This window comes from Notolepis coatsorum (genome assembly GCF_963971535.1).
Source record: "Notolepis coatsorum genome assembly, chromosome: 2".
In the NCBI taxonomy this organism is placed as follows: Eukaryota; Metazoa; Chordata; class Actinopteri; order Aulopiformes; family Paralepididae; genus Notolepis; species Notolepis coatsorum.
In genome coordinates, this window is record NC_140166.1 from 182224011 (window position 1) to 182240755 (window position 16745).

The following is a 16745-nucleotide window of genomic DNA, read 5'->3' on the forward strand; positions in this document are numbered from 1 at the left end:
AAACACAAAAGGTTGTGCATTCCAGTTTATTTTATATCAAATTTCCCCATAATCAAACTCTGATGTACAAATTAAAACTGGGTTTTAACATGCATTACAGAATCCTGCCGTGGCAGACAGACTTTCAGAAGTGAGTGTTCAAGATGAATGACAGTTACAGAATAAAAACCCGTATAGATGCCACCCCTCCCTCCCCCCACACTTACCCGTCCCTCCCTCCATCCCATGGATAAAAAGAAAAGGATCTGATTGGAAGTCTTCTGAGAAGCACTACATGTGTCGTAAAGAGGGTCACGTCTAGGAGACTCTCTGGGCTTGACTAATGTCACTGCAGCCGGTCTGCGAGCGCCGTCACTTGGCACAGACCTCTGTGGCACACGCAGAGCTCCCTGTCAGAGGGACGCATGGCCAGCCGCAGAGAGGGGGGGGGGGTGATTCATGAGTGAGTGTGAAAAGACGGAATCACACAGCAAACGACACAAAAAGGGGCTCCGGTTTATCTTCCACCACGCGGTACGGTCAAGACGAAGAACTCCACCTCCACTCACTGACCACACATGCAAAACGCCAGAGAGAAGCACACGGCCACATTCACATCTAGTGAGAGAAGAGAGAGGCGAGGGCCGGCTGAGGGGGAGGAGGAGGACAACATAAGTTCACTCCAGCTAAATCATCACAAGTGTTTTCCTCCGGCTCCGGCAGCCGAGCCGGCTGAAATGAGGAGGATGTAGGAAGGAGCCCGGCTGGATAGGTTTCACATCGACACCAACCCCCGCCCCCTACATGATTGCTAAACAGGTCCTCAAACTGTAAACATTGAACTGTTAAAGCTGAGAGCTGAATACGCTAGTAGGCTACTTTAGTCCTAATTCTCGATTTCACAGCCATAAGATTAAGTGCTCTGAAAAAAACCAAACTGCCATGAGAATGTTCCGTTAGCGCCAACATTCCAAGCGACTAGAATGCGATTGTCTTCGGAACCTTTTGTTGAGTGTTTCTGCGTGGCGTCCGTCAAACTGAAGTGAGTAGGGTGTCTTGTATGGATGCTACACTGCGTCTCTGCTATAATCTATGCTAAGTGAAGAAGAAGCAGCAGCATTTCTTTTACCATCACCATAAAACCCTGTCCTGTCCAGCTAAACCCTGTTCAAACCCCCGTACACGTCCAATCCAGGTAATTACAGAGTTCAATTCCCATAGGACAGTGCTTGGCACGCAGCAACACACAGAGGAATCGTCTCTCATCATCTTGGGTCTAAGGAGGGGCGAGGGAGCCCTGTTGCAGTCCCAGCTGCAAGATTGTGAATAAAACCAAAGTTAGAAACTTTGTGTTCAGAGTCGGGGTGGGACAGCTACGGTTAACCCCCTCCTCGGAGTGGCTGCTACATGGTGTCGGGAGTGAACGATGAGGATGTGTGAGAGGTCAGACCGCAGAGGGGTGCGTCAGAGGAGGGACTGGGAGGTAAAGGCACTTAAAGTCTCCCGATAGTTGGGGTTAAGGTGATGGTTAGGATTTTATGCTGTTGTGTGTGTGTGTGTGGAGCTAGGGCTACAGTTGGGTTAGGCTCCTCTGTGTGTGTTTTCCAAAGGCAGACGAAAGCAAAAAGGCAAAGCAATTAAGAAACCCAGTTGGCAAATCAAACCCGATAAAGCACAGTGAGGCGAAGAGGACCAGTTCCCTGTGAGCGTGTGAGTGAGTAGATGTGTGCGAGTGTGTTTTCTGTGTACAGAGGTTATAGCAAGGTGCTTTGTACTGTGTGTGTGTTCTACTTGTGTTCTGTGTACAGAGGTTATAGCGTAGTGCTTTGTACGGTGTGTGAGTGTGTTCTACTTGTGTTCTATGTGTACAGAGGTTATAGCATAGTGTTTTGTACGGTGTGAGTGTGTTCTACATGTGTTCTATGTGTACAGATGTTATAGCATAGTGTTTTGTACGGTGTGAGTGTGTTCTACTTGTGTTCTGTGTACAGAGGTTATAGCATAGTGCTTTGTACGGTGTGAGTGTGTTCTACTTGTGTTCTATGTGTACAGAGGTTATAGCATAGTGCTTTGTACGGTGTGAGTGTGTTCTACTTGTGTTCTATGTGTACAGAGGTTATAGCGTAGTGCTTTGTGTGTGTGCGCATAACATTGGCACCCAAAGATGGAACTCGCTCCTGAGCTCCACTCGGCACCGATGCCCCAATCACCACTGCCCTGTGAGCTCGAGCAAGGCAGCTCCTCTTGCATAAGGCATGATTCCCTCACCCTAAACTACCCTTTCAAATTCACATCATCCAGAACAGAAGAAACCAGCGAGAGATCAAAAAGAAAAAAGAAAAGAAAAACACAGAATGAGAAGAAAGAAAAGCGTAAAATCCAGCAGATTTGCTGCTCGTCAGCTAGAGGGGAGGGGGAGCCTGCTGACCACGGCACGACCTTCTCCGGATTTTGCTAAGGGCTCAGTTCTGTTGTTCTGTCTAGAACACGATGGGCCACACTGCGTCCCCGCGGCGAACACAGTGGTTGCCATGGCGATGTATGCAGTCATAGGCTTGAGGGGCTTCTGCTATTGGGAGGCTTCCACGTGTGTCTTGTGTGTATGGCACTGAAAATAATGCTTGATCTGAAGTGTTAAAACCAAATCAGGAAAGTGGAGACACGTGTGAGGGGGCAGGACTTCCTCTGCCCTAGAGGAAACTGGGCTGATGATGCTGCTGCACATCACAATAAGACTGGGTTGGACTATAAAGTGCATACTTAAAAACCCCAGCAACACCCATTTGTGTGTGTGCAGGAAGTTCTGCGCGCACGCACGCACACGCACAACACACACACTTCTGTATCAAGGTTCCTCTAGAGCAGAAGACGCCACCCTTTTGCATTTACACAGCTATGGAGAAGAGCACAGGAGACTTTAAAATATTATCTTACATTTGAAATTACTCCTATGGAACAAGTCTTTACAATATGAATAGGTCTATGTAGTTACATTGGCAAATATGAACAAAAAATTGTTAAAACACAACACAACCCCCATTCCTCTACCTTCGGTCATTCTGAGTGAATGAATGAATAAAAGAAGGATAAACTGAAGTCATCCATTGTCATGGAAGGTTTCCACTTCCCCATAATCAATTCTTCTGCCCTTAATGATAATCCAGCTCCGTTATCGCCTTTGTCTGGTCTGGCGGGATGTGATTCACGATTTATTCACGTTCCCCTCCGTTGCCACAGCGACCAGGGGTATTAAGTGTTCTGATTGGCTGTTATGGAGTCCTAAATGTCCTGACCAATCAAGAGGTGAAGTGCAGTCTTTCTATTGGCTGCCAGGAGCTGTGCCGCCTCTCCATTGGAGGGATTCTGCTGGTTGGAGGAGCCTAGGGGTCCACATCCTCCAAATCGCTCTTTGAATCACCAAGCATCATGGGAGACTCCGAACCCTGAGAGAGAGAGAGAGAGAGAGAGAGAGAGAGAGAGGTTAGTTTTTAAAGATTTCCTCATAATCTTTTCTTTTAAGATGGCTAATATTGGTATGATGTTAATGTGTGTGACTGACTGGCAGCATGATAACGAATGTGTGAGATAAGCATCTTCATCTACAGTAAAGGACTGGAGCTAGTTTTAGTGATGGTAATCTGTGTGAACAAGCTAGCTGGTAGCGTAATGATCACATTGAACTTCCAACAGTGATTGGAGGCTTGTGGGGACGTGGGTTATTCCTACCTGTCGGAGGCTGCGTTCAGCATTCTCATTGGCCGGGCTGCCATCAGAACCGTTGCTACTGCCCGACTGTTCCTTCTCATTCAACAACGCAGTGGCGTAGGCCAATGTATCCTAGAGAGAGGGAGAGAGAGAGAGAGTCATGAGTCGACCCTGTAATTGAGAACACTGAATTGTGTGAGAGAGAGTGAGTGAGTGAGTGAGAGAGAGAGAGAGTATCCAGGTTACAATACAGGTTACGTGGGTGTGTGTGTGTGTGTGTGTGTGCATACCTGTGCGGAGATGGTGCGCTGGAAGGTTTTGTTGGTGGATGTCTCATTGGACACATTGCTTTGTGGAGTCCAATAGTGTTCTGACATCTGAGAGAAAATATTATAAAACAAAAACAGAGTAACTACAAGATAAGGCCCCACTATGTTTAACTGTTTGCCTGCAGTGTAATGTGAGATGGTGTTTCATTAATGTTTAACACTATGTTTGCATGCAGTGTAATGTGAGATGGTGTTTCATTAATGTGTAACACTATGTTTGCCTGCAGTGTAATGTGAGATGGTGTTTCATTAATGTTTAACACTATGTTTGCCTGCAGTGTAATGTGACATGGTGTTTCATTAATGTTTAACACCTGCAGTGTAATGTGAGATGGTGTTTCATTAATGTTTAACACTATGTTTGCCTGCAGTGTAATGTGAGATGGTGTTTCATTAATGTTTAACACTATGTTTGCCTGCAGTGTAATGTGACATGGTGTTTCATTAATGTTTAACACTATGTTTGCCTGCAGTGTAATGTGACATGGTGTTTCATTAATGTTTAACACTATGTTTGCCTGCAGTGTAATGTGACATGGTGTTTCATACCTTCTTCTGTAACCACTGCACAGCCCAGCTCCAGTGACCAGAAAGGTCCTTGAAGTACTCCTTGGCTGGAGCACATCTTATGGGGAAAACACATTTAATCAACACCAGGGTTCCCACAGACGTTGCAAAATGAAATTCAAGGACTTTTAAGTACTTTTCCAAGCACTATTTTTCATTTTCAAGGATGTCACTCGAAGGATACAATTTAAGCATCTTCTTGGCCTGCTGCCAGCTAGAGCATCACACGTGAAGACATGAGGACAAGCAGTTGGAGCGCGTGAGACAGCGACTCGTCAATACTTTATTAAAACAAAAAAACTATTTCTTGATTCAAAACAATTTGATCATGGATGAACAAAACATTCAATGCATTCAAATTTTTTTTGATCTACTTTTTCTCCCATCCCAATTCGTATTGTCCAATTCTACCCTCCCCTGTCTCGAGCGTTGTTAGACCATGCCTCCCACTGGTCGGCTGCAATGTGGACGAAGCCTTGCATCACGTGTCCCCTCCGGTACACGAGGAGGCAGCCGTCGCATCTTTTCACCTGCACAGCGCGATCTCTCAGCGGCGAGGGTCTGCGTGGGAGGGACACACCGCCCCCGTTGCTTCCTGATTCTGCTGCGCAGGCGCACCAAACGACCTGTAGGAGTCGCTGTCCACAACGTCCGATCCCCACCCACCAGCTTCCCACCCCTAACACTGCCAATTGTGTTATTATGAACGACCAGCCAAGCTGGTAGCAATGCCGAGAGCTGGGCTCGAACCCAGCATCTCCTGCATTAGTGGTGAGCGCCTTGCCCACTGCGCCACTTAGCCGCCCTTGGTTGATTTGAATTTGAAGGACTTTTTAAGCACCTTGTTAATTCTTTAAAAAAAAAATCAAGCACTTTAAGCACTTCAAGGACCTTGTGCGAACCCTGCAACACTCATCCGTATGTTCCCTTGCTTTGCCCATCTAAATACAGAAAGACTCACCTAGAATTAACTACTAAAGCAGGGGTGGCCAACCAGTCAGAGACTAAGAACCACAAAAATTACTGTGGTACCACAAAGAGCCACACCATATACCAGCGTTTCTCAACCTTTTTGTTTTTCAGTCACGGCACCCTTCATGTGTTTATACTGTAGGTCTCACCCTCTGGCCTCTGAAGTTGCTAATGTCTTTTTTATTTGGGCCTCACAGGGTTAAAAGTAGCATGTGAGAACCACGGTTGCAAAATTACAAAATCACTTTTAGCCATTTAAAAAAAGAAAAAAAAGTCTGTAAATGTTTATTTAAAAAATGTTAAGCACATGTATAGTCAATTGGTCCTGTTGTTCAGCCTCACAATGCTATTTGATAGTAAATGTGTTTATATGTCCCACCCTCTGGCCTCTGAAGTTGCTAATGTCTTTTTAATTTGGGCCTCACAGGGTTAACCTCTTAAGCCCGAGATATACAGTAAAAGTGTATATTTTCAGCATTACGTTTGTTTACCAATGATTTTAACTGTTATTAGTGAAATACAGGGCATTGAGGCGGAAACCGGCACATATTGACAGGAGGAAGTGGCACAGCCAAAAGTGAGTGTAGTCTTTTGAAGGAAGAGACTCAGGGCTTTCGAATTTAGAAAAACTACCCTACCCAGCTCATGCCAGCCCCTGTCAATCATCTGACTTCTGGATTTACTTTTTTATTTCTCTTATTTTTTGGGATTATCTCCCACAAACCTGAACGTTATTGCCATAATACAGAACACAGTTCGTTTCTCTACCTTTCTGTGAACGTCTAGCAAAAAACGGTGTTGCAATATGATGAAAAATGGTGGAGAAATGTACATTATAAAAAAGATGGCAGAATTCAGTACTGTATCTACAAAACCTTCTGTTTAATCATCTTCCCTTTATTCATTTGCTTAGATTTTTCAGGTCTGGTCAATTTTAGCATGGTGTTATTCACAGTCAAAGATAGATTATTATTATTATTATTATTATTATTATTATTATTATTATTATTATTATTATTATTATTATTATTATTATTATTTAAATAGAATTGATATTCTCCTTTGGTTCATACCAATTTACTCAAGTCTAGTAACAGACACACTATTTCTGACACTGTGAATACATTCCCTGAGATCCAAAGATGTCCCTAGATTCAGATACCAAGAACATGCAAATGGGCCATTTAAAAGAAATCTGTAAATGTTTATTCTACGTCCTTATGGAATGAGTGACATAAAAAAATAATAATAATAAGATAATCAAAAAAAAATTATGGATGGAAAAGCCACATGCGGCTCGTGAGCCGCGGGTTGGCCACCCCTGTACTAAAGGCTACATGTGTAAAAGCTGTGAAGAGAAGTCTTCCTCTTGTGTGTAACCCTGACCCATAAAAAAAGGCACCTACTTTTGAGCCAGTGTGACTAGGAACTTGACACACTGGTAGCAGCGACTACTGTCCACGTTGTTGCTCTGGTGCATCAAAGCTGCAGGAGGAAAACAAGACTCAGGGAGTGACTCAGACGTATGACACATGTAACCCTCAAGACACAGAGCGTACTGCTGGTAATATGGCCGACATACCTTAGTCTAGTGGCATATCATCGTATGGTATCTACTAAACACAAAGGATCCATAGATACCAACCACGCCATTCTAGATGACCGGGAAAGAGGCCAAATATTCCTCCACAGTAGATCTGCATGCATTACGCGCCATAATGGCTTTAAAGTCCCTATCGTCGTTTAGCAATCGAGGTCGTTAAGAGATGAAAAAGTTCACTCTGCAGAAATCTGAAATGCAAACGTTCAAGTCTGCTCTTCCTAATTTAATAGCGATGGAGCAGCTGCTCCGTGTACTTGGTTATTCAGTCATGCAGCACCGTCTGTTGAGAGACGAGCGATAAGAACCTACCGAGCAGCCCTTTCTCCGACTCAAACGCATACTTCAGTCTCTGAGTTTGCAGAGGGTCTTCCACCACCTAAAAAGTAAAGATTCAATGATTAATATGTCGATTTGATAAGTAAGTTGATCTGTATCTTGATCGTACTGTGATGATAGGGAACCATAGTTCAACATCTTTCACTCACCAGCAGCTCCTGTAGCATCTGGAAGATGTTCTTTAGTTCATGAGGTGGAGCTATTTCCAGCTGGGTCTGAGACACACACAAAGACACAGAGCTTGATAAGAGTCTAAAACGATTTAATAGAAAGGCTCCTCCACTCACCATCATCATTTCTCCCTGGTAGAGAAGTGTTGTTTATTATTTACCTTGAGCAGCTGCAGGACTCCGAGGGAGAAAGGCTCGTTGCAGAAGGAGCAGCTGGTCACCATCTCTATGAGGAGGGACAGTGGCCCCGACAGCTCGCGCATGGCAAACATCACCTGGCAGAGACGTTAAAGGATGAAGAGGTTAGTCAAAGAAAACCTTTTCAACGCAGGGTTTATTGGAACAAAACACCTCTTTTTATAGGCGTCATGAAACACGACGTAGAACTTTCACAGGTTTCCTCGATTGCGCGCAAAGACAGACTGGGGACCTACTTCAAGTGGGTTGACCCACATGACCAGAGCGATATGATATTTTCATTAGTCTGGGTCCCAGGAGAATTCTACATTTTATTCCTGGTATGAAAAAAAAGGAAAAAAGGTTTAGGAACCTTTCAGCTACATAGCAGGTGTTGATGATGTGTGTCTTACCTCCAGAAGGTAGGGCTGTCCCTCCGGAGTGAAGAGCGAGGCCAGGATGTCAGGGTGGAGGACGAGGAGAGGGGCTGAGGTCTGGATGCTACTCCCACTCTGCTTGAACTCTCCTGGGGCTGTGGATGGAATTCAATGTGCTTAGTGTTTACCTCATGCTTCTAGGCAACAAGGACACTAGGTGCTTAGTGTTTACCTCATGCTTCTAGCCAACAAGGACACTAGGTGCTTAGTGTTTACCTCATGCTTCTAGGCAACAAGGACACTAGGTGCTTAGTGTTTACCTCATGCTTCTAGGCAACAAGGACACTAGGTGCTTAGTGTTTACCTCGTGATTCTAGGCTATAAGGACACTAGGTGCTTAGTGTTTACCTCGTGCTTCTAGGCAACAAGGACACTAGGTGCTTAGTGTTTACCTCTAGGTGCTTAGTGTTTACCTCATGCTTCTAGGCAACAAGGACACTAGGTGCTTAGTGTTTACCTTGTGCTTCTAGGCAACAAGGACACTAGGTGCTTAGTGTTTACCTCATGCTTCTAGGTTATAAGGACACTATGTGCTTAGTGTTTACCTCGTGCTTCTAGGCAACAAGGACACTAGGTGCTTAGTGTTTACCTCATGCTTCTAGGTTATAAGGACACTATGTGCTTAGTGTTTACCTCGTGCTTCTAGGCAACAAGGACACTAGGTGCTTAGTGTTTACCTCATGCTTCTAGGTTATAAGGACACTAGGTGCTTAGTGTTTACCTCATGCTTCTAGGCAACAAGGACACTAGGTGCTTAGTGTTTACCTTGTGCTTCTAGGTTATAAGGACACTAGGTGCTTAGTGTTTACCTTGTGCTTCTAGGCTATAAGGACACTAGGTGCTTAGTGTTTACCTCGTGCTTCTAGGCAACAAGGACACTAGGTGCTTAGTGTTTACCTCATGCTTCTAGGTTATAAGGACACTAGGTGCTTAATGTTTACCTCATGCTTCTAGGTTATAAGGACACTAGGTGCTTAGTGTTTACCTTGTGCTTCTAGGTTATAAGGACACTATGTGCTTAGTGTTTACCTTGTGCTTCTAGGCAACAAGGACACTAGGTGCTTAGTGTTTACCTCATGCTTCTAGCCAACAAGGACACTAGGTGCTTAGTGTTTACCTCGTGCTTCTAGGCAACAAGGACACTAGGTGCTTAGTGTTTACCTCATGCTGCTAGGTTATAAGGACACTAGGTGCTTAGTGTTTACCTCATGCTTCTAGGCTATAAGGACACTAGGTGCTTAGTGTTTACCTCATGCTTCTAGGTTATAAGGACACTAGGTGCTTAGTGTTTACCTCATGCTGCTAGGCAACAAGGACACTAGGTGCTTAGTGTTTACCTCATGCTTCTAGGCAACAAGGACACTAGGTGCTTAGTGTTTACCTCATGCTTCTAGGCAACAAGGACAATAGGTGCTTAGTGTTTACCTTGTGCTTCTAGGTTATAAGGACACTAGGTGCTTAGTGTTTACCTCGTGCTTCTAGGTTATAAGGACACTAGGTGCTTAGTGTTTACCTCATGCTTCTAGGCAACAAGGACACTAGGTGCTTAGTGTTTACCTCGTGCTTCTAGGCAACAAGGACACTAGGTGCTTAGTGTTTACCTCGTGCTTCTAGGCAACAAGGACACTAGGTGCTTAGTGTTTACCTTGTGCTGCTAGCCAACAAGGACACTAGGTGCTTAGTGTTTACCTCATGCTGCTAGGCAACAAGGACACTAGCTGCTTAGTGTTTACCTCATGCTGCTAGGCAACAAGGACACTAGCTGCTTAGTGTTTACCTCATGCTGCTAGGCAACAAGGACACTAGGTGCTTAGTGTTTACCTTGTGCTTCTAGGTTATAAGGACACTAGGTGCTTAGTGTTTACCTCATGCTTCTAGGTTATAAGGACACTAGGTGCTTAGTGTTTACCTCGTGCTTCTAGGCAACAAGGACACTAGGTGCTTAGTGTTTACCTTGTGCTTCTAGGTTATAAGGACACTAGGTGCTTAGTGTTTACCTCATGCTTCTAGGTTATAAGGACACTAGGTGCTTAGTGTTTACCTCATGCTGCTAGGCAACAAGGACACTAGCTGCTTAGTGTTTACCTCATGCTGCTAGGCAACAAGGACACTAGCTGCTTAGTGTTTACCTCATGCTGCTAGGCAACAAGGACACTAGGTGCTTAGTGTTTACCTTGTGCTTCTAGGTTATAAGGACACTAGGTGCTTAGTGTTTACCTCATGCTTCTAGGTTATAAGGACACTAGGTGCTTAGTGTTTACCTCGTGCTTCTAGGCAACAAGGACACTAGGTGCTTAGTGTTTACCTTGTGCTTCTAGGTTATAAGGACACTAGGTGCTTAGTGTTTACCTCATGCTTCTAGGTTATAAGGACACTAGGTGCTTAGTGTTTACCTCGTGCTTCTAGGCAACAAGGACACTATGTGCTTAGTGTTTACCTCATGCTGCTAGGCAACAAGGACACTAGGTGCTTAGTGTTTACCTTGTGCTTCTAGGTTATAAGGACACTAGGTGCTTAGTGTTTACCTCATGCGTCTAGGCTATAAGGACACTAGGTGCTTAATGTTTACCTTGTGCTTCTAGGCTATAAGGACACTAGGTGCTTAGTGTTTACCTCATGCTTCTAGGCTATAAGGACACTGCCAGCTTGACCTATATGAGCTTGTGACACAGTCTAGAAAAGGGGATGCGTTAGCCTTCAAAGGCTACAATCAAACACCAAGCCCCTTGTTCTATTCCTTTACAGATAGCGTTGTTAATAGTTTTGTGCTTGTAGATGCGTTATTTATTCAGTTTTGGAACAACTACACTAGCTAGCATCTCTATCACAATGTTCAGCACATGATGAATATGAAACAGAGTGAGCGGCAGGCCTGGATCACAGTATGAACTCAGCCTATAGTAGTAAGAGTGTGTGGCTCTCTCACCGTGTGTGCGCTGTGGGTTAACATCAGAGTTCATAGTGATGAGGGCCAGAGTGCTATGAAGGTGAAGGAACTCCCGGGCTTGAGCTGGACTCCAGCGCCGGTTCTGCACCGAGGAGGGTCAAAGAGGGTGTGAATTAGTGTGGATAGACACAAGAGGTACGATTGGGTATTATTTCATAGCACAATAAGCTGTGATGTATTTCTGTTTGCATATGAGAGTTATGCTGTGTTCACGATGTAATGTAGTGTTCATCCTAATAAACAAAACCAGTTTTATTTAGAAGGAGAGGGAACCATCATTGATAAAGCCATGTAGGACTCTTGAATCTTGAATCTACTGACCGAACATGTACACCATGCAGGACATGAAAATACAGGTACAGTCCGCAACAATACATTAATATGATGTTAAAAGCTGAATGGGACAAATGGTTCATCTTGAACAAAGTGAGCAGAATGACAGTGCTGTGGGCCCCCGGTGAACTCAGCACTACCTGGTTGTTCTGCCTGTTGGGCCCCAGGAGGAAGATGAGCATCCGCCGGTAAGCAGAGTGTTTCATCAGCAGCTGACAAGGACCGTAGCCCTGAGAGAGAGAGGGGAGAAATACGTGAAGACACAAGTCTTTAGCACACCGGTTACAGTGAATCAGGGTCCTCTGACGCAAGTATATTCCTGGGGGGCTTCGTTACCCTCTGGGTGAAGTTGCTGAAGAGGCTGAAGTACTGTGCACAGTTCTTGACGTTCTCGGGTACGTCTTTGTCCAACAGGGAGAGCAGGGCGTCCACCAGTCCGTCCAGCCCAGGGTCTCCGAAGTGAAGAGCGCTCTCCAGGGTCTTCTCTAGGATGGCCGCTACCACCAGCCTCACCTCCCTCACGCTGCACTCCAGCAGACACACCCTGAGCAGGAGGGAGGAACAAATCGTACAAAAAGCTGTTAAGTCGAGACTTTCCACCTCAAAAAGCACAACAACTTTACTCAACGCATCCACTGCTGTGGCGTCGACACAGATACTGGCCCAGGAGGACCGTGGCTCCTGTCTGACCAACACACTGTCTGAGTGCGTGTGGCAGAATGTTCCTCACCAGAGTTCTCTTTCAGAACACCTGATTATTAAATGTGCCGGCAGGATTACCTCGACATATACAACAACGTTGCATGCCTCTGCTCTCCTTCCCCCTTAGGGGGTGTGTGCTTTGCGTGTATGGGCGCGTGGTTTGTGTATTAGTGTGTGCTTTGTATAGGGGTGTGTGTGTGGTCTGTGTAGGGAGACTGTGTCGACCGCTGCCCAAACTTCCGATGCTCCAATCTAGGGCTGTCAGTTTATCGCGTTAATTAGATTAATTAATTACACAGCAAATTATCGCGTTATAAAAATGTACAATGTTTTTTTTTTAATCTCATTTATTCCATAAGAATGTATAATACACATTTACAGATTTTTTTTTTTTTAATATGGTCCATTTGCATGTTCTTGGTATCTGATTCTAGGGACATATGAATCTCAGGGAATGTATTCCCAGTGTCAGAAATACTGTGGGCTAGATCCACAAAGAATGGATTGCACGGTGCAAGTTGCACCCTTACTTACAATTCTTTATGAATTGAAAATGGGGGACCCTGATGTAAACAAGACAAAAGTCTTTCTCTGGTCTGCATCCCCTTAACAATTGTGTGTATTGAGCCGTACTGTATTGTACCCATTCTGCAATCTGTTGATAACATTTTCATTCAATCAATCAATCTGCGCTGTGATTGATTGAACATTTTATTTTGAGTAAATTGTAATGAACCAAATGAGAATATCAATAAATTTTTTTTTTATCTTTGACTGTGAATAACACCATGCTCAAATTGACCAGACCTGAAAAATCTAAGCAAATTAATAGATGGAAGATGATTAAACAGAAGGTTTTGTAGATACTAGGGCTGTCCCCGACTAAGGATTTGGATGGTCGACTATGATTGGCCAAAATTTGCCGTTAGTCAACTATTGGTCAAAAAAAAAACAATAAAAAAAAAAAACATTCCATTTGGGCTGTGGGGGGTGCTTAATGTCTGAAGGAGTCGACTGAAGGCTTCTTGTCCTCTGCAAAAGCATGCAATTGGTCCACTGATGGATACATCTTGATATTTGTCTAGTCTAGTGTGTTCATTAGATGGGTGAAATCCTCTTTCAGTGCCTCTGTGCCTGATTTCATAGGCAGTTAGCCTTTGGTATGCGTGCCATTAGCGTTAGCCACGCTTCTATGCCTCTTTTCTTTTGGAAAGAATGATAATTTTTTTTTATAATTATAAATATTTATTTTTATTTTTATCATTATATTCGACTAAGAGGTTGGCCAGTCGACTACGGCTCCTTTCGACCGATTAGTCGACTAATAGGAGTCAGCCCTAGTAGATACAGTACTGAATTCTGCCATCCGGACACATGCAATTTGAAATATGATTATAGAATATAGAATATCAGGCATAAAATGGTTATGCGATTAATTCGATTAATTAATTACAAATCCTGTAATTAATTCGAATTTTTTTTAATCGCCTGACAGCACTAACGTCACGGTGACCAATTGCAGCCACTCTTATTGTCTGGGACCAAATACGGCCACGCCCCACTCCCAGCAAAAAGTGGGAATCTCTAGAAAGGGTTTGGGGCGGCGCTGTATACGGAAGTAGCTCTCAAGGTGACGATTAGACAACACTTTTTTGTTGTCAGTAGATGGCAGCATTGGTTTAAAATTAAAGGCTGAAAATGTTGAGAACTACAACACTGCATTTCCCAAGAGCGTTAGCACAGGTCGCAGGTCACTGGGATGGGTCTATATTCTCCGACGTGATCTGAACAGCGTTAAACTATTACTGCGACCTCGGTATAGCGACCGCGAATGGCCAACTAATTATCTTAACAAAAGTGCGCTGGTAGCATTACATATGTTGTCTAAAGGGGGACATATGGTACAATTTAAGATTCTAATGATAATCGGCATATAAAGGACAAGATAAAGCATCGTTAATTTGTAAGAAACCTCAATGAAAACGGCGCAGGGTGCTATTGTTATGAAAATGTGATAGAATCCTATAAAAATGTGGACGCACTTGGCCTACGTTCCGTTATACTACTCCAATCACATCTTAACAGAAGCGGAGGCCGACACTTGCAAGCCAAATTTATTTATACATACACACACAGCAACACGTGAGACCAATGCCTCTCCTCTCCTTCCCCCTCAGGGGGTGTGTGCCTTGTGCGTATATGGGCGTGTGGTCTGTGTAGGGGTGTGTGTGTGACGCTGCCCAAACGTCCGATGCTCAACAACCAATCACATGGTAGAGTGCTGGGATCACCCCATCGCTCCTCGACGTGCAGAAAAGGAGGCCCAACACTTTGTTTCTTACAAGCAACATTGAGTGTGGAAACAACACCCGTCCATGCAGGCTGGCTCTGGTCTGTGTTTACATGCCAGAGAACGGGCCTGCTCCTTCAGCACATCAAACTACTTCTAGTCAGGAAGCCACGCCCCCCACACAGGTGCTTTTAATCCTTGCCGTTTTTTACAAGCATGTTAAAGATCACTCCAGCCATGATGTTTTGAAGTGCGGCGTGTGAGTGTTTACAAGCATGTTAAATAGAGTTGTGGGCACTATTATATTTCAAGGTGCGGAGTGTGTCAGTGCGCACATGTGTGGTTGAAGGACGAGGAAGAGTGAATCAGTGGGTGGCCAGTGTTAATTTAGTCAATGAAAATTATGACTAAATATGGTCATCAACAAAGCTTTTCCCCCTGACGAAAACGAGATGAGACGTCACGTTAATGGAGATCATGTGACACTAACTTGACACAATTATTCATGCAATGTTAAAAACAACGACACAAATGCAAAATAAAATCTTGCTAAACGTTTATTCAACATCAACACTGTTTACTTGCTAGCTAACAGGAACTTGTTTGCCGACATGAAAGTAACAAAGATAATTGTCCGTGCGGAACCCTTATCCCCAACACATCGTTCCATGGGTGAATTATTGTAATGTTCTGGGGTTTTGTGTGTCGCTCTAGTTGTATGGTCTTAGGGGAACCACTGTTATGCTGGGGGTGTTGTTTCCCCCCGGGAGATATGGGAGGACGGATCGAATGTTACGTTGTTGTTGTGAAGCTAGCGTATTAGCAGGTAGCTGTGGTGTATGAGAAGGGAAGTATCAACCTGTAAAACCCCATATTGAGCTGGAAATAAAGCACCATACAGAAAAGGAAACTCTCCTCTTTCTTCCCTACATTACTGCATGACTAATCACTACATTATGTTGATCCACCACAATAGAACACATTAAATTGCTTACACAAGTCTAACCAGTTAGCACTAACGTTAGCTTTTTTTGTTTAGAAAAAGCTCACGCCAACTTATGAGGCTGTAACTAGAGTGGCGAGACTAAACAAAAAAGACAAACGAAAATGCTCAGACCTGTAGTTGACTAAAACTTGACTAAAGGAAAAATAGATAAAGGTGACTAAATATGATGAAAATGAAAAAGAGCATTTGAGACATGACTAAGACTGAAACTAAAATAAAAAATAGCTGACGAAATTAACACTGTGGGTGGCTATAGGGGGAATTAGTGTTTTGTAATGGGGTAATTTTTGGGTAGAAGGGGGCTGGATGAGAGCATTGATTAAAATGAGAGATTTGCTAGGAGCTGCCAACTCTGATATCCGATACCAGCATAATAGCGCTGTACTGGTTCAACTCTGAACTCAGCCAAACCTCCACTAAATCACTCCTGTGCACAAACATCTTAGGGTTGCTGTTTTAGAACTGGACAACTGAAGTGGGTGGTCTATACCGTTTGGTCAGCAGTATTAACATGGCAGAAGCGCTGAGGAAGCGGCTCGGAGGATGGGATCTACAGACAACTTTCAAGCGGCAATAAGCAGTTTATTCATCTGTTGAAAAGCTGGCAGAGGGACATCTGTCCATTAATTGTTCCCCGTCTGTTCACCCTGCCCCCAGCAAGTTCATCATCTCCCCCTCCCCCTGTGTTCTCTGTGGGCGTGACAGCAAGCTAAATAGCTAAGTAGTTACACCCACAAGAGGGTATTGTAATTGTGTGTGCGTCTGATCGTAACCGCGACTTACTTGCGTATTTCTACCCCTGCACAAGGGAAAGATTTCCAACTGAGGGATGCGAGCGAGGTTGACACCATGTCTGACTACAGAGTGTCATAATGAGTCTGCTAAATACTCCTAACTGGAGGTGGGTTAAAAGGTGGTGTACTGTGGCTGTTGCATCTCTGTCGTTGAAAGACATGTAAACATGATGTTGCCATTGTGCTGGATGGTCTTTTTTCCAACAAACATCTTGTGCTAGCTAGACCAAAGAGATGGAAAAGCTGGTTGTTTCCATCTACACCGTACAGCCAACATGGTCTCACCAGGCACATTCTGGAAGCAGTAACCTCATTACAGAAGACATCTGTATATCTGTGGTGGTATACAGGGAGCAGTAACCTCATTACAGAAGACATCTGTATATCTGTGGTGGTAT

The 16745-nt window shown here is 44.1% G+C and overlaps 1 protein-coding gene across 5 annotated transcripts in view; it reads right to left on the reverse strand.

The window, feature by feature from the left end:
• Nucleotides 1-114: 114 nt before the first annotated feature.
• The window catches only part of usp24 (ubiquitin specific peptidase 24), a 150228-nt gene continuing 133597 nt past the window's right edge, over nucleotides 115-16745 (reverse strand). For all 5 annotated transcript variants that reach the window (XM_084309162.1, XM_084309163.1, XM_084309164.1 and 2 more), the window contains 12 exons: nucleotides 11892-12099; nucleotides 11696-11785; nucleotides 11202-11304; nucleotides 8252-8370; nucleotides 7823-7936; nucleotides 7641-7706; nucleotides 7465-7531; nucleotides 6959-7037; nucleotides 4563-4638; nucleotides 3975-4061; nucleotides 3706-3816; nucleotides 115-3422 (listed from right to left, as the gene is read on the reverse strand). In XM_084309162.1, the coding sequence (XP_084165288.1) occupies nucleotides 3360-3422; nucleotides 3706-3816; nucleotides 3975-4061; nucleotides 4563-4638; nucleotides 6959-7037; nucleotides 7465-7531; nucleotides 7641-7706; nucleotides 7823-7936; nucleotides 8252-8370; nucleotides 11202-11304; nucleotides 11696-11785; nucleotides 11892-12099 (1183 nt within the window). In that variant the 3' untranslated portion in view covers nucleotides 115-3359. The remainder of the gene's footprint in view (nucleotides 3423-3705; nucleotides 3817-3974; nucleotides 4062-4562; nucleotides 4639-6958; nucleotides 7038-7464; nucleotides 7532-7640; nucleotides 7707-7822; nucleotides 7937-8251; nucleotides 8371-11201; nucleotides 11305-11695; nucleotides 11786-11891; nucleotides 12100-16745) is intronic.